Source organism: Periplaneta americana, chromosome 16, assembly GCF_040183065.1.
Source record: "Periplaneta americana isolate PAMFEO1 chromosome 16, P.americana_PAMFEO1_priV1, whole genome shotgun sequence".
Lineage (NCBI taxonomy): Eukaryota > Metazoa > Arthropoda > Insecta > Blattodea > Blattidae > Periplaneta > Periplaneta americana.
The window spans coordinates 7,232,152-7,258,215 of NC_091132.1; the positions used below are offsets into that span (position 1 = coordinate 7,232,152).

Sequence of the window (26,064 nt, forward strand, 5' to 3'; positions counted from 1 at the left end):
TGAAATAATTTTCTCAACTTTTAAAATAAACTGTCAAGATTTTAAATAATTTCTGAAGTTTTCAAATAATTTCTGAAGTTTTAAAATAAATTATAAAGTTTTTAAACAATTTCTGAAATGTTGAAATTATTTCTGAAGTTTTAAAACAATTTCTGAAAGTTTTTAAACAATATCTCAAGTTTAAAAAAAATATCTGGAGTTTGTAAAGAATGTCTCAAGTTTTGAAACAATTTATCAAGGTTTTAAATAATTTGTGAAGTTTGTAAATAATTTCTGAAGCTTTTAAATAATTTCTCAGTGTTTAAAATAATTTCTCAAGCTCTCAAAGAATTTGTGAAGTGTTAAAATAATTTGTTAAGGTTTGAAATAATTTCTCAGGCTTCTAAATAACTTCTCAAGCTTTTAACTAATTTCTCAAGGTTTAAAATAATTTCTCAAGGTTTTAAATAATTTCTGAAGCTTTTAAATAATTTCTGACGTGTTTAAGAAATGTCTCAGGTTTTTGAATAATTTCTCAAGGTTTAAAGTAATTGCTCAGGGTTGAAAATATTTTGACAAGCTTTCAAATAATTTCTGAAGCTTTAAAATAATTTATCGGGGTTAAAAATAATTTCTAAAGTATTTAAATAATTTCTGAGTGTTTGAAATAATTTCTCAATATTTAAAATAATTTCTCAGTGTTTTAAATAATTTCTGAAGCTTTTAAATAATTTATCAGGGTTAAAAATAGTTTGTCAAGGTTTTAAATAATTTCTCAAGCTTTAAAATAATTCCTGAAGCTTTGAAATAATTTTGTCAACTTTGAAAGTAAATTCTCGAGGTTTGAAATAATTTCTCAAGTTTGTAAATAATTTCTTAAGCTTTTAAATAATTTGTCAAGGTTTGAAATAATTTCTGAAGGTTTTAAATAATTTCTCAAGCTTTGAAATAATTTATCAGGGTTTAAAATCATTTCTCAAGGTTAAAAATAATTTCTCAAGGTTTTTAAACAATTTCTCAATGTTTTAAATAATTTCTGAAACTTTTAAATACTTTCTGATGCTTTTAAATAATTATCTTAAATGTTTAAATAATTTCTCAAGGTTAAAATAATTTCTGAAGCTTTTAAATAATTTTTTTGTGTTTGAAATAATTTGTCAAGTTTTTAAATAATATCTTCAGGGTTTAAAATAATTTCCGACGCTTTGAAATAATTTCTCAAGGTTTTAAATAATTTGTAAAGTTTTTAAACAACTTGTGAAATTTTGTAACAATTTTTGAAGTTTTAAAACAATTTCTGAAAGTTTTTAAACAATTTGTCAATTTTTGAAAGAATATGTAAAGTTTTTAAACAATTTCTCAAGTTTTTAAAGAATTTGTAAAGCTTTTAAATAAATTTTCAGGGTTTTAAATAATTTGTCAAGCTTTTAAATAATTCATCAGTTTTTTAAATAATTTATGAAGCCTTAAAATACTTCCTAAAGTTTTTAAAGAAGTTTTAAAATAATTGCTTAGGTTTTTAAATAATTTGTCAAGTTTTTAAACAATTCATCAAGTTTTTAAACGATTTCTCAAGTTTTTAAACAAATTCTCAAGTATTTAAACAATTTATAAAGGTTGAAAATAATTTCTCAGGCTTTGAAATACTTTTTGAAGCTTTTAAATGATTTGTGAAGATTGTAAATAATTAATAACATTTGTAAGTAATTTCTGAAGGTGTTAAATAATTTCTTAGGGTTAAAAATAATTTCTGAAACTTTTAAATAATTTGTCACGTTTCTAAACAATTTCTCAAGCTTTTAAATAATTTCTGAAGCTTGTACATAACTTCTCAAGCTTTTAACTAATTTCTGAAGGTTTTATATAATTTCTGAAGCTTTGAAATAATATCTGAAGGTTTGAAATAATTTTTGAAACTTGTAAATAATTTCTGAAGCTTTGAAATAATTTCTCAAGCTTTTAAATAATTTCTCAAGGTTTTATATAGTTTCTCAAGGTTTCAAATAATTTCTCAGGGTTTTAAATAATTTCTCAAGCTTTAAAATAATTTCTCAGTGTTTGAAATAATTTGTCAAGCTTTTAAATAATTTATGAAGCCTTAAAATAATTCCTAAAGTTTTTAAAGAAGTTTGAAAATAATTTCTTAGGTTTTTAAATAATTTGTCAAGTTTTTAAACGATTTCTCAAGTTTTTAAACAAATTCTCAAGTTTTTTAAACAATTTATAAAGTTTGAAAATAATTTCTCAGGCTTTGAAATAATTTTTGAAGCTTTTAAATGATTTGTGAAGTTTGTAAATAATTAATAAAATTTTTAAATAATTTCTGAAGCTTTTAAATCATTTCTGAAGGTGTTAAATAATTTCTTAGGGTTTAAAATAATTTCTGAAACTTTAAAATAATTTGTCACGTTTGTAAACAATTTCTCAAGCTTGTACATAACTTCTCAAGCTTTTAAATAATTTCTGAAGCTTTTAAATAATATCTGAAGGTTTGAAATAATTTTTGAAACTTGTAAATAATTTCTGAAGCTTTTAAATAATTTCTCAAGTTTTTGAAAGAAGTTTTTAAATAATTTCTGAGGTTTTTAAATAATTTGTCAAGTTTTTAAACAATTTGTCAAGTTTTTAAATAAAAATTACGATTTAAAAAAGGAAATTTTTTTCATGAAGCAGAATTACAGTGTTTTACATATAATAATTTTCATTATCGTGCAGGATGGAGGAATGGAGGAAATAGTGTTGAATATTTCGAAAGTTTTACTGCTGTAAGCTGTACCTGACCCTTAAAAAATTTTTAAAATCCTGCAGGTATAGGCGGCAGCTGAGAGCTCTGGTGGATTGTACTTGGACTAAGCGGCAGTCCCTGTGCAATCCATCGGGGTTCTCAGCTGTCTTCTATACCTGTTGGACTTTAAAAATTTTTTTTTTCCGTTTTCCTGGTGTAGGCAACAGTGGAGAACCCTGGTGGGCTGTATGTGGACTATCCGGAAGTCCACGTACAGTCCACCAGGGTTTTCTGCTGTTGTCTACATCTTCCTTCCCATGTTTGCAGGATGTAGGCAACAGTGGAGAGCTATGGTGGGTTGTATGCGGACAATCTGGAAGTTCGTGTACAGTCCATCAGTGTTCTCTGCTGTTGTCTACGTCTGTGCATGTATATACAGAGTATTTGAGGAGGAATAGTAAATATTTTAGGGGGTGATAGTATGGACTGCTCTGAGTAAAAAGGTTGATATAAACATGTGTTGAATTTTGATTGGGTACAGAGGTACAGCTGTTGGAATGTAATCCAAGGAGGTGTTAAGCAAAGGAAAATGATCACGTTCAATGCACTTTCTTTTCGTGTGTTGCTACTCTAGCTGCTATGGACTTGTTTATCAATTATCATTTTTGTTTCGAAGGTCAACTTATGAAGTAATGCTTTAATTTACATAATTGAACATTTTCAACTGTGATTGTGATTTGTTGGTCAATTCTACTGTATCGTTTAGGCATACCGCACGTATTTACAAATGCTGTTTATGCCGGTATGGTATATTTTGTGTATGGGTTTCCATTACACAATATATTCCATATCAGCATACTCATCATTTGTAAATACGTGTGGCATGCTTGAACGATACTTTAGAATTGTCCAAGTAATCACAATCACAGTTGAAAATGTTGAATTATGTAAATTGAAGCATTACTTCATAATTTGGCCTTTGAAACAAAAATGATAATTGATAAACAAGTCCATAGCAGCTGGAGTAGCAACACACGAAACGAAAGTGCATTGAAGGTGATCATTTTCCTTTGCTTAACATCTTCTTGGGTTACATTTTAACAGCTGTATCTCTGTACGCAATCAAAATTCAACACATGTTTATATCAACTTTTTTGCTCAGAGCAGTCCATACTATCACCTTCTAAAATATTTACTGTTTCTTCTCAAATATTCTGTACATACAGAAAATTTCCCTCGCCAAATTATTAGACGCATGTTTATTTTGCAACATAACACACACATTATTGAAATAACACAAGTTAAAACATTTTGAAAGCAAGATAAACATTTTAAAAGTAATACTTGTTAAAAATATTTTCAAAATAATTATTTTGAAAATAACATAAATATTTTTGAAATAACATGTTTAAAAAGTTGTTTTTAAAATAATAGCTACGAAAAAATCGTTTTGAAGCTTGAAAATATTTTTAAAATAATATTTTTTGAAAAATATTTTTAAAATAATTGTTTAGAATTGATAGTTTTTGAAATAACATACGTATTTTTGAAATGATATTTAAAAAAAAATATATTTTAAATAATTTTTTGTCAAATAATATTTTCAAAGTGTAGAAAAATAATTTGTATGAAAAACTATTTTTAAACTTTGGAAAATATTTTAAAAATAGTATTTTTACAAAATATTTGTTAAATAATTTATTTTCAAATAATATTTTTTTAAAATATTATTTGAAAAAAATTATTAAAACATTATTTTGTAAAAATATATTTTTTAAAATATCTTTCAAAGTTTAAAAGTATTTTTTTGTTCATACAAATTATTTTACTACACTTTAAAAATATTATTTGATAAAAGTTATTTAAAAAAATATTTTTTTTTGATACCATTTCAAAAATACTTATGTTTTTTTCAAAGCTATCAATTCTAATCAATTATTTTAAAAATATTTTTGAAACAATATTATTAGAAAAATATTTTTCAAGTTTGAAAACGATTTTTTCGTAGCTATTATTTTAAAAACAACTTTTTAAACATGTTATTTCAAAAATATTCATGTTATTTTCAAAATAATTATTTTGAAAATATTTTTAACAAGTATTACTTTTAAAATGTTTATCTTGCTTTCAAAATGTTTTAACTTGTGTTATTTCAATAATGTGTGTGTTATGTTGCAAAATAAACGTGCGTCTAATAATTTGGCGAGGGAAATTTTTTTTTCAAACGTTTCTGGCGCTTGTGCTGTGCTGATGACGTCAGATATCTAGGTCCCGCTTATATAGGCAGAAGTGGCGACCTCAAGTGGAGAGAAAAGGAACTTTTCTAGTTCCTTTTCTCTCCATTTGAGGTCGCCACTTCTGCCTATATAAGCGGGACCTAGATATCTGACGTCATCAGTACAGTGCAAGAGCTAGGACTTATATAAAGTAGAAAAGGAGGTATAAAAGCTGGACAACTCGCTTATATATTAAGTATTTTGGCGGGAAAAAGTTTTGAACGAAACCAGGTAACAGGAGGAGGGCAAATTCAAATTTTTTTAGTACAAAAAACAAGACATAGAGGGTGCAACAAACATCATTTATTCAAGAAAAGCAAAGAACTTAATAATATACAAAAGATATTACACAAGAAAACACATATACAAATAATATATATACATAAAGTATACACAAAAATAAAAAAAAAAACTTATTTTTATATACATGACAAAACACGCAAAATAAAGATATAACAAGGAAATAAGACAGAAAACACACTTGCACAACATTTTTATTATCAAACCAACAATTTATACAACAAAATACACATAAAATTAAGCTGAAAAGAAAAAGACAACATATATCTTTATTTTGCGTCTCATTTTCGTGTATATTACCCGGCAAAACAAAGTTCTAACGCCAATTATACGCAATTTTATCGTAACTACTCTGCCAGGTAATACACAATATTCCACTCTGTAATAGACGCAATTTACGCCTACAATGCTAATTACACAATTATCTAACATAATCACAACTAGTTTTGACGTCGCAAATGCTACTACTATTGAAAATGACTAAAAGTGCACCTGCCACCCGATTTCCGTCAATTTCTGCAAATTTAACAATTTTGAACCTCAAATTTGCATAGTAATACACTTATTACGGTTCATTATGAAGCAACACAATAATTACAGACAATAAATTCGGCAAACAACACTAGAATCGACATTAATCAATACTTTAACCAGTACTGCTAACATTGCATATTACTGGCAACAATTGGTGTGCGTACACTACGCGACAGCGTCTATTACGTGAGTGAATATGGTATCACAAAACAATACATACAATTCTCGCAATAACTGCTATTGCAGCTGTCATTTTACAAAATACAGTTACATACACACACACACACACACACAACAATAAATCATAATGTAAACAATGAAATGTTTCTACAATCTCAAAGAAAACGGCACTCAACAACGAATGGAAGCAAATATCACTAACACTTGAAAGGCTACAGAAATTAACCCTGTCTCTAGTAAACAAAGTCGAAATATGATACAATCCTTGAAAAATATATAAACCGATCGACGAAAGCAAAGACAAAACACATTCATCCCCAAATATATCGACAAAAGCGACAAGACAACGAATTAAATACGCCCTCACATCAAGAGAAAAGACACTGAATCAAAAATATCAACTCATCAAGATAAATCAACAAAAACCTCAATAAAACCAATTAATCCCTAAAAGAAGGGCCACAAATACACGAAATATACATCCTGACCACAACAGGAAAGACGTTCATTTAAAAATATAACCTCAAATTATTCTCTGAAAGCATACACCCCAATCATAACAGAAACGACGTTCATCTATACATATCAACAAAAATGAACGGTAAACTGAATAAAACCAATCAATCTCAAAAAGTAGGGCCACAAATACACTAGATATACAACCTCACAACAGAAAAGACGAATGACAAGTATAAACTCATCGACAAAAGCTGAATAAAACGAATTAATCTCACAAAGTAGAGGGAGAAGTACACCCTCATCACAACACAAACAACGCCAATTGGAAAACAAACTCATCGAGAATAGTAAACAGAAAACTGACTAAAACCATTGTATCTAACAAGTAGTGACAGAAATACACAAGATACCCACAACAGAAAATACGTTGATTCGGAAATATAAACCCATGGGGAAAATCAAAAACAAAACTGAGTAGAACAAATTAATCTTAAAAACAAGTGCCCGAAATACACCCTGACCACAACAGGAAAGACAATGAGTGAAAAACATAACCTCATCAACAAAAGCCAACTAAAAAAACCAGACTAAAACAAATTAATCTCACAAAGTAGCAGCATAAATACACAATATACACACACCAATCACAACAGACAAGACTTCGACTAAAAAAATATCAACCCAGCAACGAAAACAAACAGTAAACTTAGTAAAACGAATTAATGTCACACAGTAGGGCAAGAAATAGACAAGATATATACCCCCCCCCCATCACAAAACAAAACACGTTGATTCAGAAATACAAGCCCACGGACAAAAGCAAAACCAACTCATCTCAAAAAAGTAGCACCATAAACGCACAACACAAACGACATTCAATGAAGAAACACAAACCCAACAACAAAACCAAAGAGAAAACTGAATAAAACGAATTCATCTCACAAAGTAGCCACAAATATACAAAATATCCATCCCAATCACAACAGAAAAGATACTGATTAAAAAATATAAACCCACAGAAAACTGCGCTAAACTAATTAATCTACCAAAGTAGAGACACTAATACACCCTGACCACAACAGCAAACACGTTGATCGAAAAATAAAACCTCATCTACAAATGTCCACAAAAAAGAACTCTGTAAAACAAATTATTCTCAAAAAGTAGAGCCACAAATACACGAGACATAGACCCCAATCATAACTAAAATGACATTCATTGAAAAATTCACATGTAACAACAAAAATGGACTGTAAACTGAGTAAAACCAAAATCTCACAAAGTAGGGGCAGAAATTCAATAGATATACACCCTCAACACAAAAGAAATGACATCGATTGAAAAACATAACCCATCAAGACAAACAAAGACAAGACCAACTAAAATGAATTTATCTAATAATGTAAGGACAGAAATACAAACCAAAAAAAAAAACAGAAGTAAAACGAATTAATGTTAAAACCTACTAACACATATATAACCCGATCACAACACAAAAGGCACTCATTCAGAAATACAAACCCCCCAACAAAAGCAAAAAGAAAACTGAGTAAAACAAATTAATCACGATTCAAAAACATAAACCCATCAAGAAAAACAAACACGAGACCAACTAAAAGGAATTTACCTAACAACACAAGGACAGAAATACAAACCAATCCAAAAAAAAAAAAAAAATTAATAAAAAATTAAATACAGAAATAAAACGAATTAATGTTAAAAACTACTAACAGATATAACCCCATCACAACACGAAAGACGCTCATTCAGAAATACAAACCCCTAGACAAAAGCAACAAGAAAACTGAGTAAAACAAATTAACCTCAAAAAGTAGTGCCAAAAATATACACAAGATAATACACCCTGTCATCAACAGAAAAGATGCTGAATTAAAAATATAAACTCACCAAAGAAAGCCAACAGAAACTTCAATAAACAAATTAATCCCAAAAAATAGGAGTACAAATAAGCAATATATACACCCTGACCACATCTGAAGAAACACTGATTCTAAAATATCAACCCATCCAAAGAAAGCCGACAGACAACTGAGGAAAACTAATTAACCTAACCATGCAGGCACTCAAATACTCTACATACACTCCGTGATCACAACTGACCCAACGTTGATTGAAAAATATTAACTCATCGACAAAAACAAACAGAAAACCAACTAAAACAAATTAATCTAACAAATTACAAACACCAATACACTACAGTGAGGCCACAAACTCCCATTACCCCATATGTACATTTAATTTACTTTCTTTCTGTTTCAGATCATATGAACTAAACGATGGCTGATACGTCTAATTACACAATTGAGCAACGTGTTACTGCAAGTTGTTGAGTCCATGCAAGAAATCAAAGAGAACAGAGTTGCGCACTCACTTTCTGCACAATTTTAACACGATCCTCCTCCGAAACAAACAATTTTCAGATGGGAACACAATTTCTTCTCCACTGGTGGACAAGAAAACAAGTGGCAGACTACTATAAAGAAATGCCATTCATTTTGTTTGTTTGTTTCTTTATAATAGGGGTAATACGATGTTGAGTCCTCACTCTACATATACACCTATCACAACTCAAACGATGTCGATTGAAAAATATAAACCCACCAACAAAACTAATACAATTTCATCTAACAAAGTACAGACACAAATACACTAGACATACACCCTAACCACAACAGAAAAAGACACTGAACCAAAAATATAAACTCACCTACAAAGGCCAACAGAAAACTGAATGAAACAAATAATCTAAAAAAGTTGAGAGAGAGAAAGAAAGACACAATATATACACCCCAATAAGACATTAATTCAAAGAGGAAACTCGACAAAAGCCAACAGAAAACGAATGAAGAAAACAAATTCATCCAAAAAAAAAAAAAGGGGGGGGGCAGCAAAACACAAGATGTACACCCCAATCACAACAGAAACGTACTGACAACAACGAATTAATCACAAAAAGTAGCAGCAGCAGGGAACAATACCTATACTGTTTTCACTGTAAGAAAAATCCTCATGTAAACATAAACACATGGCTGTCATATCTTGATTGGCTACCAGTTGAAACACTCACACGACGTAGGAAATTATAGTCCATGTTTGGAAACCACAATCTTGTATTATTTGAAAATAAAAAATCGAATTCTAGTTGTTAAACACGATGAAACATATAACTTCACTCATATGTAAAATGATATGTAAAAGAAAAGCTACTTTTATATTTTCTTATATTCTATGAAAGCGGATGAATACCAACAGTAATACTGAGGTAGTCTGTTCTTGTAACAAGCTGGCGTCACTTGAGCTCGTAGTTCACATAAGCACATGGTACTGAAGTACGGCTTCTGTTATTAAACATAAGAGTGGAAAATCTCTCAAAAGTGGAGAAAAACAAATAGTTTTAAATGTATATAATAAGTTATGTGAGTTGATTCCAACGTTACCTATTAAGCAGATCACATCATTAACGTATGAATTTACCAGAGTGTCCGTGTCCAGCATATTAATGGCGCGGAAAGAAAAAGAAGAAACAGGTGAACTAAGAACACCAGGTAAGAAGAGGGAGATTGATAAACCTGTGATTGGACAATGCGATATTTTGTGAAAAGTGCTATTCATTCAAAAATTCACAGCTTTTTCTTCAAAAATGAGCAGCCTACACTTAATAAAGTTCTTGCTTGTGTTAACAGTGACCCCACATTACCTAATTTGAAACAAACTACATTACACACTATTCTTAAAGATATAAGGTTTGAGTTTGAAAAAATAAATCATGTGAATATAATTATTGATAGGGAAGACATTATCCAATGGAAAACACGTTACTTGAGGACAAAAGGAAATACAGGAATGACAATAGAAAGATATATTACCTCGGCAAGACATGGGTAAACGAAGGCCACGTTACCAATAAAGTCTGGGTAGACGATAAAGTTAAAAGTAAGAGACAAGCATTTCTTTCGGGCCTCTCAACAGGAGTGAAGAATCCTAAGTCGAAAGGTAAAAGATTGATAATTGTTCATATCAGAAGTGATACTGGGTTTGTTGAAGGCAGGCTACTGGTTTTCGAATAAAAAAAAACTGGAGACCATCATGAAGACATGAATGGAGAAGTATCTAACCACTGGTTTAGAGGAGTTTTCCCGAAATTGGAGCCCAGTAGTGTAATTGTGATTGATAACACTCTGTATCATAGTGTTTAACTCGAGCGTCGACCCACTCGATCTTGGCTTAAGAAAGATATTGTAAACTGGATAGAAAATAAAAACGAGAAATTCGATCCCAGTGTTTGTAAAGACGATCTTCTGATGTTGGTGGCAAAGTATAGTGATCTGTTCAGTAAGTATGTCGTGGATGAATCAGCAAAAAGTGTGGGTCATGTTGTTCTACGTCTTCCACCGTATTACAGTTTCTTAAATGCCATTGAACTCATCTGGAGTCAGATAAAAGGTTTTGTAGCAAGGAATAATAAAACCTTCAAGTTACCTGAAGTTCGAGAATTGTTAGTTTCAGGTTTATCTGAAGTGACAGCTGAGAGGTGGCAAGGTGCAATCCAACACGTGATAAAGGAGGAAGACCGCATGTTCCAGCTGGAAGGGATAACTGACGCTGTTGTGGACCGTCTCGTCATAAATCCTGCTGATAGCTCTGACGACTCCGATTTCGAAGGAATAACACCTTTGTCCAACAGCGATTGACCACACACATAAGTTTAAAATAATTCAATTACAGTAAATATAAAGTAAATGTTTCCTAAGCAAACGAATGCATAGTTGTGAGGTTAGGCCTACTTGACGAGTAGCGGGAAATGTTTAACATGAAACAGAATGTACAACAGTAGGCAGGAACACGTACTGAGAATCTATGGCGCCAAGCAGCAGCCAATGAAGCCTCACTTCAGTCACGTCGTATTGTTTACATTAGGATTTTTCTTACAGCAAAAAGATTATAACAACCCACGTTGTGCCACTTTCATCTACTACACTTCTAGAATGAACACGACAACCCAAGATGATATACTTCCAACAAGAACAACCAACTATAACTAAAACTCCTATCTTCATCAATGTCAATCATGAGAAATGACCAACGAAAATAGATATGCCATACAGACAGTAAGCGCACACTACATATAATTGTATGTACCTATTTGTTACAATTCATTGTTGTGTGTGTATCTAGCTTCACACAGTAACAAATTATCACATTTTCTCACATTATAGACGCACTTTTCCCCATAATCTTTGCATCAAAAAACATATCCCAGTCAATAATCACAGCTCATTTCCACATCACACATTCCAGTAATATTCTGCAACTTCTCCAACTGTAACTCGTTTCACTTTGCATTATATCTACACTGACCAGGTTTCATTATAAAGTTACTCTTCTTTTTTTGCTTCTTTTTCGTTGTAAGTGTAATTACACTTAACAATTCAATCACAGTTGCAATCACTTTTTTTTCTCCCTCCCTCCCCCCCGCCCCCCTTCTATCCTGCTTCATAATTGGTCAAGCATTTTGTTTTTTCGGATGTGACCCAGTTATAATTTTTTTATACAACAATTTCTAATATGTATTTCAATGTGAAATTGGTATTATTCAATCTTTGTCAATTTATGTAATTTTTCCTTGCAACAGTAAAAAAAAAAAAAAAAAAAAAAAATTAATAAAATAAACTACTAACTGATCAAACTTTCCTTTCACAATTTTCAGATGACAAGTGCATCCAATAATACATGTAGCAACTGAAAATGTTATCCTTACATTATGAACAGGTTCATATTACTGCCACAAATTGGGCTGCATACATCATCCACTGGCGTCTATAATGTGAGTATATACAGTAAAGTATGAACAGTGTATACAACAATATGAAAAATAATCATTAGCAGTGTCATTTCATTATAATAAGTTTACAATCACCTCACTCATGAAAATACTTTCATTTCAGTTAATATTTCGCACCCTCACCCAAAGTCACAAATAATTATTCACACTAACATTACATTCTCCCCATCATTAAGTAAATAAACTCATAATTCAATCTCATTTAATTGAAACGAGGACACTACATTGCCTTCTACATCAGCAGCAAAGACTAATTATCATTCTCCACTTGCACTGCTCCCCCAAATTATGCATACACCATTGTCAGACATACCACACATACAATGCGATCTTTTAGTTCCTTCACAATACTGCAGATGTAGAATTGCAGTCAAGCAACTTTATACTGTTTCAACCATAGACTTACTAAATAACTGTTAGACAGCTCACTGGCACTAGTGTTATGTTCCCAAATTGAACAGTCAACGAGCGGCCATTTCTTTGATAGAGCTGAATAAGTATGGTTCTTTCGTGTGCTGCTTTTTATTGCAGTAATGCACACGGATGTAACAATAAAGAAGGAAGGAATGTTATATTTCACTGGTTAGATAATCCTTACTTTCTACGACGATTTTTTTTCTCCATATTATGTTACAGAAGACAAACTATTGTACTTGCCATGTGACTCTTTACACTTCAAGTTTCCTCTGAGTAAAGATTCCCTTAACCGAAAGTGGATAGGTGCAATCCGCAGAGAGAATTTCTACCCTACATTGAATCATTCAGTGTGTTCAACTCATTTCGAAGATAGTGATTACCTTTCAAACTACGTTATTATACACTCACTCGATCAGTCATTTTCTTCAAACAGCTGTTGTTTCAGTGCATACATGACTAATAAAATTATTCACCAAACTCAAACATACAGAAACGGCATAAATTATAAAAATATATTCTTTTTTATATAAATAATAATAAAATAATCCGTGGCGCTACAGCCCAGGAAGGGCCTAGACCAACCTGCCGGTTGCTGGCCTCACGCCCACATGCCAAAGTAGAATGGAGGTATCGTGTGGTTAGCACAATGATCCCCCCCAGCCATTATAGCTGGTATTCTCAACCGGATTTCACTACCTATCGTAGCTCCCCAAGTGCATCACGATGCTGGGTGGGCACTGGTCCCATACACTGGCCGAAATTTCATGAGACAATTTCTTCCCCCATGAGGAATCGAACCAGCGCACATTCCGTAATGAAGGTCCTAGGAACTGTTTAAAATAACTTCAATAAAAGTAATTAACTGTCACGTGTTTCCCCCCCTTTTTGAAAGTAATTCTTGTCTTAGTTACGGATTAATGAAAGAATTTCTTATGCTATTGCTGCTGCTACTGATATTATTACTACTACTATTCCTGCTACTGCTGCTACTACTTTTTTGACTTCATGCAGCAGTTTAACCTACAGATTGAATTAAGAAGCTGACATATTAATTCTTTTATTAACCGTGGTTATGAATGTTCACATTCAGAGTTCCTATGAAAATGATGCAAGTCTGAACACAGTACCTATGTCTGACAGCCAGGGTTGTCGGGTATCCCAATTTAGGCAGATACTCCCAATTTCCTGGTCGAGTCCCGATTAAAGGGAGTCGGGATTGACAAAAATCCCGATTTTACAGATATTAGCCTTAAACATATTTAAGAAAATTAGTCTGTATTTCCCATTATCCGATATTTTATTTATATATTGACTCAAATGGTATCATTGTAAACATAGAGATAATCCACAGTTAATTAGGAAGTCTATGAGGTAGCCCAGCTGATTGCCGTATGGCAACTAAACTCGCAAAATAATACTTTTTCTAGTTCTACCGCATTGTTGATTATTCCATCCCGGTCCCTAGTCGCTGTTCTCACAATTAGTAAACATTGTGTATTTCAAGTGCATTGATTGGCAAGAAAGATAGCATTTTGATATCGTACTTTACACTAATAACAGAGACATACAATTGCTGTCTTTTGCAGTTTAGTGAACAATGTTTAAACATGGATTCATCGTAAGGTAGTGAAACTGTTGCAGTACTGGTTCCAAAATTAATTTATTAGCAAATTGTTAAAACATAGGCTATTCGCAGTTAGTAAAAGAAAAAATTATTGCAGTGTTCACTGTACTGTGTGTCCTTCGTATTTTAGTGTTTCTCACGGAGGTGAATAGGCCTATTACATTAAAAAGCACGTCAACACTATGCAGAAAACTGCTATAAATCTTATGATAGGCTAAATTGTTGACAAGTCTAATGTCTTAGGTTAGCTTCTGATAACCCGACTTCCCTCGCAGAAAACCTAGCAACTCTGCTGACAGCAGAAACACAGTATTGAAGGTATCACAAAGGAAGTATTGTTCCTTTAAACAAAGACATTTAGCTTTCGAATACGCAATACAACACGTATTCAAATAGCGGTTTCGAAATCCCGCGCGTTTTCTACCTAACAAATGGTGGCTTTCTACTGCTTCAATTTGGGAACATATTTCTCAGTTCTCTGCTACGGCGTGGTAGGGGCTCGGTTTCGACATCCCCAGTGTGACAAGCGTTAAGATAACAGTGGTGCAGACTGTCTTCCAGAATGTTTTTATCACACGTCAATTCTCAAGTTTACTGTTCCAATATTCTTTCCTTTTATTCCAAGTTAAATGAAGAAGAGTTGCTAAATGGCTTTTTCAACAGCTTTATGCTACAGCTCACATATCTCACGTCTCGATTAATTTCTTAGGAGACATTTTCAGAAAGAGGATAATTTCACAACGACTATGGCCTCTGGGATCCCCTGATCTGACTCCACCCGATTATTTCTTTTCAGGTGCTGCTAAGTCGACACTACATGAAGACAACCCTAAAATAACTCATGACCTGAAATTGGCAATGAGAAATTCTACAAGTTCTGTCACAAAACAATCTTTCATTTACATGTTTCATAATCAAATACAGTAGAACTTGGTTATAGCGACCTCGTTTTGTGCGACACCTCGCCTATAACGTCAAATATTCTGTGGTCCCAACTAATTCCCAATAAGACATATGCTTTCCTACCTTGCTTAATACGACAAACGCATATGCGTCTACCTCGCATATAACGTCATTTTCAACCTCAGTTTGGAATAAGATTTTCTAAGAACCAAAGTATTTTAAGAAATATTTTGTTCAAGTCTGACCGTGACAAATTCTTTACAGTCTCCTTCTGTCATAGACCTCTGGAATGCAGGCGGATTCCCCACCCCATTGTAACCTGCCCAAATTCATCCGGTATTAGATCAGTTCCGAGTTTTCATTAAGTGCACGCATTTTAACGCAGTATGAGCACTAAAAGAAGTGAGTGACACTTTAGAAGTCATTATAATTATGAACATGTTCTATGAACCTAGGGAAGGGATCAGTGAAATTGCAACTGAAATTATGAACATAGAACTTAATTTAGCCCTAGAAAGTGTGTATTGGGCAAGTAGAAGACAACAGAGTAAAACGACTGATTACTTCCCTTCTAAGTAAAGTAGTTTGGTGAGTACTGAACAAACTGTTTAATACGGAATACTGTATTTATAATTCTAGGCCTATGTGTGTTTTATTTTTGTTCATAGTAGGCTTAAAAGTCAATACATAAATCTAAAATAAGTCTAATTAAGTTTGTTATTTTTCATTTTCCACCTCAATAGATTGATAATGTGAATCTCAGTTACTACGACACTCGTTTATAACAACATAATGTTTAAGGTCCCTTGGATGTCGTTATAACCAAGTTCTACTGTAAAACGTGTGAATCTATGCCTTCAGCACGATCGAGGACTATTCCGAATTTTATTTGAATGGGTAACTTAATTTTTTTTTATTATTATTATTATTATTACCTTGCTTCTCATTATTTATTTATACCATATTTGCTTTTCTCTCTCTTTACAGTTTCCTCTATATTCATTCATTCCCACCAGTCTCCCACTGTCCCAATACCAAGAGAGTTTTGTACTCATTCCTGAAGGGTTCATTCCACTCAATGCTAACACGCCTACATATAACCAGGGCTACCACTACATTCCTCGTATCTACTGGGTTCTCACTTATTCCACTACTGTGGAGCGATTTAAAGATCACACTGTATTATGTTATGGCTCAACAATGAAATATGTACAAATGTGCGTTTAACTTCAATTCTCTACAAAACCCTTGCTTCGTTCAACTTATAATTATCAAGTAATATTGTCTATTTACAACAATTAGCCAAAATTTCCAATATCTTTTTCCACTCAATTTTTCTACTTCCATTAACACATTTCCATGATTACATTCACTTTCCAACAGATTTCGCTCGTATCATTAATGCCAACAAATCACACTGCTAATGATCATTTACAATCACAAAGACACAACAAGATCATACACTATACAAAATTCATTGCCTCTGGAAAAGAACACAATACAATTCATTTCATGTTTTTCACAAACCATTTCATTTTCCACTACACTATGCCAGCTGATATTTTCAATCACATGCAGTTATGTTCACGAAAAAATCTCTAGAAAACCAGCTCTGATACAAGTTTCCTGCTCCTATTGCATTATCACTGAAGAGCAGAAAAATATTACAAATTTCCCAAATATGAACAGCAACAATAAACTATATTCGCAAAGTTGCTGCATGAAAACCAGCAGCTATTTCAATTTCAAATATTTTTTATGAACAAGGAACAACTGTGACGCACCATTTTGTTCCGGCAAATCTATTACTATATCATACAGAATGTCACAACAGCAGTTCAGTTATCATTAATACATAATCATACCAACGGTCAGAGTGGGAGAAAGAACAAAGCTACAAATCAGCTCGGGCAAACCGAGGTCAGTCAACAGACAAGAGAGGGACACAAGAGGAAGGAGAGATTCAAAAATGCATCAAATAAGTAACGCGAATACAAGGAAGACCACTGCCAGAAGACAGTGAAGAGTTAGTTCATCAAAAAGGTGTACGTGATACAATAATGGCGATAGAAAATGAAATACAACTATAACTATATAGTAACAAACACAAAGATAAAAATATGGCAGGAATAAACACCAGTCAGGATTAGTACTATATAGTAACAGTGTACCAATGAATAGTGGTAAGTATAAGTCAAAGTGGAACAAAGATCACAAACAAAATGTGAAAATTGTACATCAAATACTAAATCATATTACATAATCTATGATTTCACTAGAGCAAATAGTTCCGATAGATAAAGCAGCATATAGTCAAGAGTGACAGTGAAACTAAAAGGCACCTACAAAGTCATGAAAAGTGATAACTACAAATTTTACATCAACTTGTAAATGATGCATTTAAAAAAAAAAAAAAAAAAAACTGCATGCTTATGGACAAAACAGGACCATGGAAAAAAAAAAAAAAAACTAAGATACAATTAATATATAACAATAGAAAGAGATAGACACTACTATAGATGGCATTTACAAAGACCAAAGTAATTAAAGGAGTGTATGAAGAGTAATACAAAGAAATAGCAGAAAAGCAATAAAACATCAATACAGAGTTATGGCGTCACCTAATTACACAAATGTTAAGACACACCATGATGGATACTCATGGTGTTAAATCTCACCGCAATCAGCTGGCATATTGCAAGTCAATATCTATCTACTTTGTCTTTCCTATTCAATCTATAAGGCAAGAGCACCAGTAGTCGACATGTTAAGCAAACATGTACTGTTTTTTTTTTTTCCAATCCTCCGACTGTACTTTACTGTAAGAAAGAATTTCAAAAACTGACATCTCCAAATCCATACTTTAATCTACATATGTGTTATTGCCACACTCTCATGGTTAACATGTCGGCATCATACAATAACGTGCGGTGTGCTTTTAAAACATAATTTTGCCAACCAATTGTTGCTCTGTAGGTTTCACTCTAAGCGTCACTTTGTCACGTCTACTTCCTCGATAAGAATAAGCACTAGTTTGTTATATTGTTAAATGATTATTATTTTTTCATATACAAGTACGTTGACATTCTTAACTCTTAATAATAATTCTTTAATAATAGTTTTTAATCGCATGCCTTAATGTTCGCCCTCAGCAGAAGACATTGCAACCTCGGTTTTAGTCCACGTGGATTAGACAAGTGGGTGTCATTTAATAATGGAAGCAGCTTATTGGTTGCAATATTGAAATTGAGGCGAATGATTGGAACAGCGACATAAGAAATTGAAAACAATAATACAATTAAATTTCAAAGACCTGCCAAATGTTAACCATGAGAGCACGGTGATAATAATATATTTATATTCAAAAATACATTTAACAATAATCTCTTGACATGCACCTATAGTTGACACGTTTTTTTATAGCCTGAAAAAATTATGTCACTGAAATACACAATAAAACACCTTATATAACTTATTAAGCTTTTATTGTATTAGTATTATTACTTTACAACAACTTTCATTTAATACAAATATTTTAAAACACCAATATAATACAAGGATCCTATTATTTCTTCTTGCATTCAGTCTCTTTTTCTAAAGATAGGTTATCTGTTCCCCCCCTTATAGTTCGCTCTGGAGTCTCAATCACTTGATTCTAATATATACAAGAAATGTCATTTTCATGTGCTTCAAATTCTGTTTCACTTGCATCAACACTTCTCAAACCCATAATTTCTATTTCAAAAATACAGAGATAAGTAAATCTGGATGTCTTTCTCTTTCCCCTAACAAATTCACTAATTATGAAATGCCCCCCTTTAAGCTTCTCTCACTCAAGACATTCTACCGCATCTCATCAGAATCCCCCTCACACCATTCAGAGTCACTAGTGTTCATCAATGAAACCACACTTTCACTTCTTTTTCTTCTCTTGCTCTCTTCCATTCGTCTTCTCTTTCCCTAGTTTCTTATAAGGCCTGATGGCCTTATCTCTACTACATGTCTTTCCAACAGATATGCTTAACCTGTTGATTGTTGGGAATATTGTTCAATTCTTTTGTCTAAAAAAATTGTTAGTCTTCTTCAATATTGTCTCCTAAAGCTGAAACATTGGGTACTTAAGGTTGACAGCTCCTGTCAAGTGCACACGAAAAAAATAAGGATATTTATGCACTCTGTGGGAAGCATATTTAAACTAATTATAAAATGTTATATTAACTTCAAAACCTCAAGTTCACATAGCTGTCAACCTTACAGAAAACACAAATTCATTTCAAAATTGGATTGGGTGTCAACTATAGGTGTCCTCTCAACTACAGGTGCTCTTACATCTACAGGGTAAACCATAAGTAATATCATTCATTTCAAGAGGTTATTCTTTCTGTTGTTTAAAACAAAAACTTTCATACAATTTTGCTCCATTCTCTTTCCTTTTCCAGAAAACAAATTATTTCATATCAAATACTATATTTCCGGAAAGCTATTCAATTAATTCCCAATATGCTCAGTCAGTTTAAGAGACGAGTGTATTATCGTAATAAATGAAATGCACAGAAATTTTATCCAAACCAGTGGAAGCTTTCATTCTCCTGCAACTACACTGTAAACCTGACTGGATAGATGCAGATCGTGTATAATAAAAAAAAAAAAATACTCAGAAAATTTCATTTCTTCCATGTCAATTTACCCAATACTACTTTAAACATTTTTGTGGGAGGTAACTATTTCTAACTGGCTCAAGATAACGTTCGTAGTACAATTACATTTCTTATTGGCTCTGTTCACCGAATATGTAATCCAAATTAACTCGCACAGTTTCAAAATAAAATTTTGTCTACATCAATCTTTATCATTAGACAAAACCGTGCTTAATATACATGATAAAAAGGTTTGCCAATGCTATATTTAATATATCACATTTGTCATAGCAACCTTTTCTTTTTTCTCATAGACGATGATAAACTATATACAGTAAAATCCCTTGTATCCAGCACCCAAATAATCTGCAATACCAGGCCAAAACACAAAGTCAGACTCACACATGCCCCATATTATTTGCTCTTTACATTGTTCACGCATCAAAATATAGACAGGAAACCCCCATTATATCACGGAGTAATCAGTAAACAGTCACTTGGGCCTTGCATTAATGCACAGAGATATCTTTCAATTTACCACTTCAACTCATCCGTTTCAAAGGGGTCTTCAACAAGTCTAAATAGGAAGCAGACATTACAGATACCTTTAACCACTTCAAATCATTCGCTACGCTGCTCTTTACATCACAAGGCCGCTATTTAAAATTATACATCTTGATTACACAACTTTTAACACTGTATCACTTCGGAATAACAGGCAACGATTTGAAATCCAGAGAGAATTTTCGGCCATGTCAGGATTTCCAACAGTAATTGCTTGTATAGACTGCTCACATCCCCATCCAATCACCTGGTGGAAATGATGCCAAACTTTATCGAAATATGTAAGGCAATATGTACACCATCATTCAAATTCTGGAATGATGTAGCTCGTTGGCAGGGTTCTACACATGACAGCACAATATTTTTAATGATTATATTACAAGCTCAATTTGTAAATAGAGAGATGGGAAATGGAATTCCAATTTCTTGTCGACTCCCTTAGCAAATCCCACAACACAAATCCCCTCACGTTTTTGTTTGCTTCATTTTTTTCACTATATTGTACTCTATACAGAAATCGTATCCACTTGTTTCCTTTCTACAAAAAGCAACAAAAGAGCAGAGCAGTCACTTCTTTTCCTAGTCACCGCCCACTTGATGCATTCATTTCGCGACTTTTAAAGAGCATCAAATCGGCTGTGGTTGCTAAATAGCGCACTTCTTTCTCAAATCAGCAATTAGTAAATCGACACAAATTCATTGGAGATTCACAATCAAATAAGTCAGACATCAACTGATTGGTGATCAGGGACTGATTTCATTTGCATTTCTCCAACACGCCTTATAAACATAACAAAAAAAAAATTATGGTCATATATTGAAAATTGATGAAATTATTAAGGAAATCCTACCCAAATGCACATTTTACATACGCCATTTTTAATATTTAATTTGCGGTAATGGATCTTAAAAACCAAATATGGTATCTTCAAACTAAATTAGTATAAGCATACCCTGCCAATTTTTTATTTAATAGAGTTTCTAAATTCTGAGAAAAAAATTTCGCTTTTAGCCTAATTTGTAACTCTCGATATAATTATAAACTCATCAATGTACTTTACCGTATTCAGTACTAAAATTAAACATTGCACGTATTTCAAAACTTTATTTTTAAATATCTATATGAAAATTACTAAATTTCAACATGGAAAAAAAAATGTTTGTGCAGTACATTATGTCTTTACATTTCTAACCTATAAACGTATTTTAAAATTATCTCGCAAAATCAGTTATCCCGCACTGCCATTGTCCCACAGTAGCCAAATACAAGGAATTCTACTGTATCTTGCAAATGTCATGTTCTTTCTATATTAATATTCTTTTAGAACACTGTCGAACAAAAACAAGCAAATGAAACTCATTCATTATACACTTGTTTCATAACATTACTATTTCAATTTTGTTCCATACTTCAACGTCAAATAAGCACATTGTATTTCTATTTTTTTCCTAAACATTTTAAAATTTTGTTTTCATAACGTCAAATATACATCATTATTCTTCACCATCTCTACAACATAGAGACATATTTCTTAATCTTATCCATTTAGTTTCTTCTCTCAACATTTCATTAACATAAGGTTGTAGAGTTTATTTTAAAATTTTCAAGATTTTAACTTCCTTCTATATTATCTAACACAAAAATTTTACATTTTTTCTCACGAGTTTAAATGCAATGCATATGGCATGATGGCATTGACCTTCAACAACTCAAGTACAGAGCAACACAACTTAATGTGTTACCCAGCTGGTTGCAGTGTGCAGCGTAGCAACTTCTCATAATTCATGTATCTTAAAATGCACGTTTCTCTCCAAAACTATTCAAAAATGCTATCTGACTTTTTGTTCCTCTTTACTCAAGGAATCACCCACCACAATTATTTACATTACTTACGGTTCACCCTATATATAATCCGTTCTAATGTACTATGCACTATAATTCTTTCCAACCTTAACCTGAGGACATACCTCTTGAAATCCTTCACTCCTTCTGATGTCCTCTTGAAATCCTTCACTCCTGATGTCCTCTTGAAATCTTTCACTCCTGATGTCCTCTTCAAATCCTTCACTCCTCATGTCCTCTTCAAATCCTTCACTCCTGATGTCCTCTTCAAATCTTTCACTCCTTCTGATGTCTCCTCTTGAAATGCTTCACTTCTTAACAATCTTGGTCTCAGGAAAACCTGTGGTCATCCCCTGGCCGACAGACAAAACATCTGGAAGAGAAATTCACAATAATGTTAGTTCAGTGTTATCCAAAATGTCACATATTACTTTATAATTCCTTTTTCTATTTCCTCATTACTTGTACTATTAACTTACTCTAAACAGATATCCCAGTTTTGCCGGGACATTCCCTGTTTTCACACAATTGTCCCAGTGCCCCAACAAAAACTTCATGACACTTAAATTTCCCACATTTCTGTACAGATGCGAAATGCGATATTTCCTAAATTATTTAATTTTTGTCACTACCAGCAGCACAAGAATTCAACATCATTACAAAAATGTCTATCTTCACAAGGCAATAAAGTATCAAAAGAGTATTTCACTAAACGGCAGTGCAATCAATTTTCTACCTGCGTGACCACAGCATTCCTCATTCATATTCCATCTAACACCAATAGACATAAGTAAACTTACAATTGTATGCAGGCACATGCATTTCAACTGTACCATTAACACTGTTCCACATTAACTAAACATATTCGAAAATCTTTGGCAACAGGCCATGATTGTTTGGACAAACACCTGCATAGAATTGGAATATATCAGTCCCCTAACTGTCCATTGTGCAACTCAAACCAAGAAATGGATTCGGATTCGGAACACCTCAAAATCTGTGCTTCAGTGGCTGGCCATGATAATATCTTTGAAAAATATTGGAGTGCAAGAGGTCAAATGACTTTACTGTCAAACGCCTGGCATTAGAAAACAACAACAACATATTCGAAAATCTCAGCAGCATTCAAAACAATATCCATGATTAGACAACTGTCAACTTTTCTTTTATGACTTCAAATCAACTGTAGGCCTACCATTTCTAACATTTTTTAAATCCAATCCACGGCTGAGACCTGTGCAAGTGACACAAGGGAATACTTAGTTATCAACATAACCATACTTCCAGCACACACTTGCCAAATAACCCTAAAGTGCAGCGATGCAAAATATCCCTCAAACTTTCATCACACTGTAAATGCGTTTTTAATAAGTTTATTTTGTACGTTTCTACACTAATCAAGTATTTTTCCAACAAATGACAAAGCAATAATTTTTCGGCTCCTTTGCATTCATATCCTACCATACATTGCACTCAAACTTTACACACCCATTACACATATTCAAATACCAAAATGACATTTCACTTTTCAGTTACTTGCAACTAAACATTCTAATCTCCAAATATTCAAACTGTACACAGAGTCTATAATCCACGAAACAATCATCCAAATCCAAGTTCTACCCAAAAATTTCTAAGCACGACATTTTAATACTAGCAAATACTCTACAATGATAATACCAGAAAGTTCATGGTAAAAGTGGCCAATGACTCGCCAGTGCTATCTAGCGGCAGGGATTGTAGGCAGCAAAGATGACGTGACAAATAGCGCATTTAACTGTGATATGAGATTTGTTCTTCAACAAACACATGATCTCCTAAGCATTATTCTCATTATAGTTGTAGCCTACACAATGTCACTTAAATGTGGAAATCTTTGTTCTATGTTTTGTAAAAACTACACCTAGCAAAATATGCTACATCTTTCTTCACATTTCCAAAAGATAGAGATTGGAAGTAGTCATGTAAACACCAGTACAGTATTACTTTTCTGTTATCAAGAAGATGATGATGATGATTATTATTATTATTTTTACTGCTTCTGCTACCAATACTACAGTCATTCATTAATGCGGTTTAATAGGGCGTGTCAGCTACTATCGCTATTTGCATCCTCATCTAAACTTCTTTAAAAAACAAAATACAAACAATATCATAAGCAAAATGCGAGCACTAACTAAAAACGCTGTCAACAGTTCTACACGAAACGTTACAATTACAGGGATAAAGGTAAAGGTATCCCCGTAGCATGCCATGAAGGCACTTAGGGGGCATGGAGGTAGGGATAGAATATAAAAATATACAAAAATCACAAAATATATTCAATAACCATAATTCGAAACATTAGGGGTAAGTAAAAATAGAGTGTAATGAATTGGAAAAGTATACTCAAGTTTCAAATCAGTCATAGGACTGTTAATTTTTAATAACAGACTGAAGATAATAGTTATTCCCTCACACAATTTAACAGCTCCTTTTTCCGAAAATATGACTCAAAATCAAAGCACAATGAAAGAATGGCCAAGGTCTCAAACAAACATATTACATCTTGCATCAAGGAAGGTGTGGGTTTTCTGATACCAGACAGAAACGACACACCACACTCCTCCATCGTGTAATAGTCCATTAGCAATGACATATTCTCTGTGTTAACTGAAACAGTTACTAAACTGCATAAATCACACAATTTCTTTATAGCCTAGTTTTTCCGTAGAAAACATTTAGAGTCTTCACTTTTTCTTTTTATCCTAATAGTGTGTCTTGGGATGCATAACATAAAAATGTCTATTGTTGATTTTGTGAAGAAAGTTGACTCATGTTTTTTCATAATAAGTGATTCATATAGTTATTTGGACAAATAATTTGCCTAGTCATATGTTTTCCTATTCATATTTCACTAAATTAAAATCATTTTTTACAATGCAATAAATCCTATAAGATAAAAACTGACTCAAGTGGAAATGACACCTCTAAACACAGCAAGTCCAAATGCCGATTTTATTAAAATTGTTCAAGATGATGAATTCATTAGTCACAAGTGTGCTTAAAAAGAATAAAATGGCAAAACGATATTCCAGTTACGATACAAGTTTCACCGCAACATTCCATTAATGTTCACCTCAAGATGAAACATTTCTTATTTTTACCAACAGTTACATCTATCAAAAATTGACTTAATGGTTTTCGTATAGGCTCATATAAATCGCACCATTCTACAATTAATTATTACAAATAAAATCCGATATTGTACCATTGAATGAAAAGGTTGTAACTATTATTGTTCAAGATAAAATATCTTTGAAGGAAAACATAACTCACAATGCTAAAACAGACACTTTGAGGGATTCATTGAATTTGGTATAGACAGCCCTAATCAACAAACTTCAACTGACGTAAATATTTCAAAAGTGCCATTTGCAAACCAAGCAATGATTTTCATTATTCCAAGAACGTGCAAAATTTTAAAACAAACTATAACTTTTTTCCACATCTGCAGAGATTTTAAAATCATGTAAAAGATAAAATACAAGATACAGGCTTCACCCCTAAAGCAGCGACTGTGCCAGTATCTTCACTGACAAATATTTCAATGTGCTAATAAATTGTTACATCAAAAATTTTATGGATAACCATTAGCCAAGGAACAAAATACGCAATGTAACAAAATTTCTAAAGTCATGCACAACTAAATCATAATTACATTTCAAAATACGAGAATTGTTCCATTCCATTTCTATTCCAATAACTTTGTAACTTCTTA

At 32.5% G+C, this 26,064-nt stretch overlaps 1 protein-coding gene across 5 annotated transcripts in view; it reads right to left on the minus strand.

Moving 5' to 3' along the window:
• Positions 1-22,178: 22,178 nt before the first annotated feature.
• The window catches only part of LOC138716418 (uncharacterized), a 50,884-nt gene continuing 46,998 nt past the window's right edge, over positions 22,179-26,064 (minus strand). For all 5 annotated transcript variants that reach the window (XR_011336659.1, XM_069849489.1, XM_069849488.1 and 2 more), the window contains one exon: positions 22,179-22,677. Coding sequence is in view for 4 of the 5 variants with exons in the window: in XM_069849489.1 (XP_069705590.1) it covers positions 22,651-22,677 (27 nt within the window). In the remaining variant the exon portion in view is untranslated. The remainder of the gene's footprint in view (positions 22,678-26,064) is intronic.